We start from the raw sequence: 1,496 nt of genomic DNA, 5'->3' as shown, positions 1-1,496 counted from the left end.
GACAGCATATGCTAATCAATGACTAGAAGATAGTTAACTCCACATAAGCTACACAAATTCATCAACTAACCATTCAGAAATGTTCTGTTGCTTTTCTACATGTTGTCACTTCTTCTTGAGTCTCTCCATCTTTCTGACTCCGGTTTGAACATAAAAGTTTTAGAAATTTTCAGTGCATGCGTGTGTGAGGTAATCGGAGCTGCTAACACACACACACACACACACACACACACACACACACACACACACACACACACACACACACACACACACACACACACACACACACACACACACACACACACACACACACGACACAACACGAGCTCTTAAAGCTCCGCCCCCTGTGCCGGGAGCTGCAGCTCATTTGCATTTAAAGGGACAGACACAAAAACGGGATGTTTTTGCTCACCCTCAAAAAGTGACAACTTTGACATGCTATATAAAAATATCTGTGGGGTATTTTGAGCTAAAACTTCACACACACACACTCAGCGGACATCAGAGATTTATTTTACATCTTGTGAAAAGGGCATTATACCACCCCTTTAAGATTATTTACTTTAATAACTAAATAAAAATGTATAAATAATAACAATAAATAATAAATACTTTAAACAATTACCTGTTTTATTTGGAGGTAAAACATGTCCTTGACAGTATTTGTGGGTTACTTCTTTCTGCAGTCGTGCATCTAGACGAGCGCGTGATCAAACTGTCCTCTCTCTAAAGCGTCTTTGGGATCAGACCAGGATGAGGACGGCATGCTACTGTACGGGTCCAGGATAATCCGGAAACATCGGACCAGCAGGAACACCAGAAACAGCAGCAGGAGCCCCACAAAACACAGCGCTGTGTTCTGCTCTGAGTCCTGAGCCAGCAGGAGCCCAGCGGTGGCCCCGGGGCCCGAGACCGGAGCCAGAGACAGCAGCTCGTACTCCAGCACAGGGCTTTCACTCATCTTATCAGTTCAAAAGATGAAGCGAATCCAAAAAGAAGAAAAAAAATCACACGAGATCACTTCAATATCTCAGTTGCATCTCCTCCTCGCACTGTAAAAAATGAAAAATCAAATCAACGTAGATAATTCATGTGGTTCAGATAACACAATATTTTGAGTTTCTGTTGATTAAACCAATCTCCTTCATTGTATTAAAGGATTAGTTCACTTTAAAAAAAAACTTTTGCTGATAATTTACTCACCCCCATGTCATCCAAGATGTCCATATCTTTCTTTCTTCAGTCGAAAAGAAATTAAGGTTTTTGATGAAAACATTCCAGGATTTTTCTCCATATAATGCACTTTGCTGGGCACCAAACGGTCCAAGGTCCAAAAGACAGTTTCAGTGCAAACTACAAACTGTTCAAATGGCTTTAAATGACACCAGACGATGAATAAGGGTCTTATCAAGCGAAACGATCGCTCATTTAAAAACTAAATAACAAAGTTTAAGTTTTATATGCTCACATGCTCGCCTTGCTCTGTTCTGTGTGAC

At 40.8% G+C, this 1,496-nt stretch overlaps 1 protein-coding gene across 1 annotated transcript; it reads right to left on the bottom strand.

Moving 5' to 3' along the window:
• Positions 1-609: 609 nt before the first annotated feature.
• On the bottom strand, positions 610-1,028 carry LOC130075343 (cortexin-1). The gene has a single exon (XM_056239954.1). The coding sequence runs from the start codon at positions 959-961 to the stop codon at positions 695-697; it is 267 nt and encodes an 88-aa protein (XP_056095929.1). The 5' UTR covers positions 962-1,028; the 3' UTR covers positions 610-694.
• Positions 1,029-1,496: the final 468 nt, after the last annotated feature.

The sequence above is a fragment of the Rhinichthys klamathensis genome, unplaced genomic scaffold (assembly GCF_029890125.1).
Source record: "Rhinichthys klamathensis goyatoka isolate OS25496 unplaced genomic scaffold, OSU_Roscu_1.1 h1tg000575l_1, whole genome shotgun sequence".
NCBI classification, from domain to species: domain Eukaryota; kingdom Metazoa; phylum Chordata; class Actinopteri; order Cypriniformes; family Leuciscidae; genus Rhinichthys; species Rhinichthys klamathensis.
Note: the sequence above shows the minus strand (reverse complement) of the source record. Positions and strands in the feature narration are given on the sequence as shown.

Excerpts from the sequence above, each read along its gene's own strand:
- LOC130075343 (XM_056239954.1), bottom strand. The coding sequence starts at position 961 with ATGAGTGAAAGCCCTGTGCTGGAGTACGAGCTGCTGTCTCTGGCTCCG.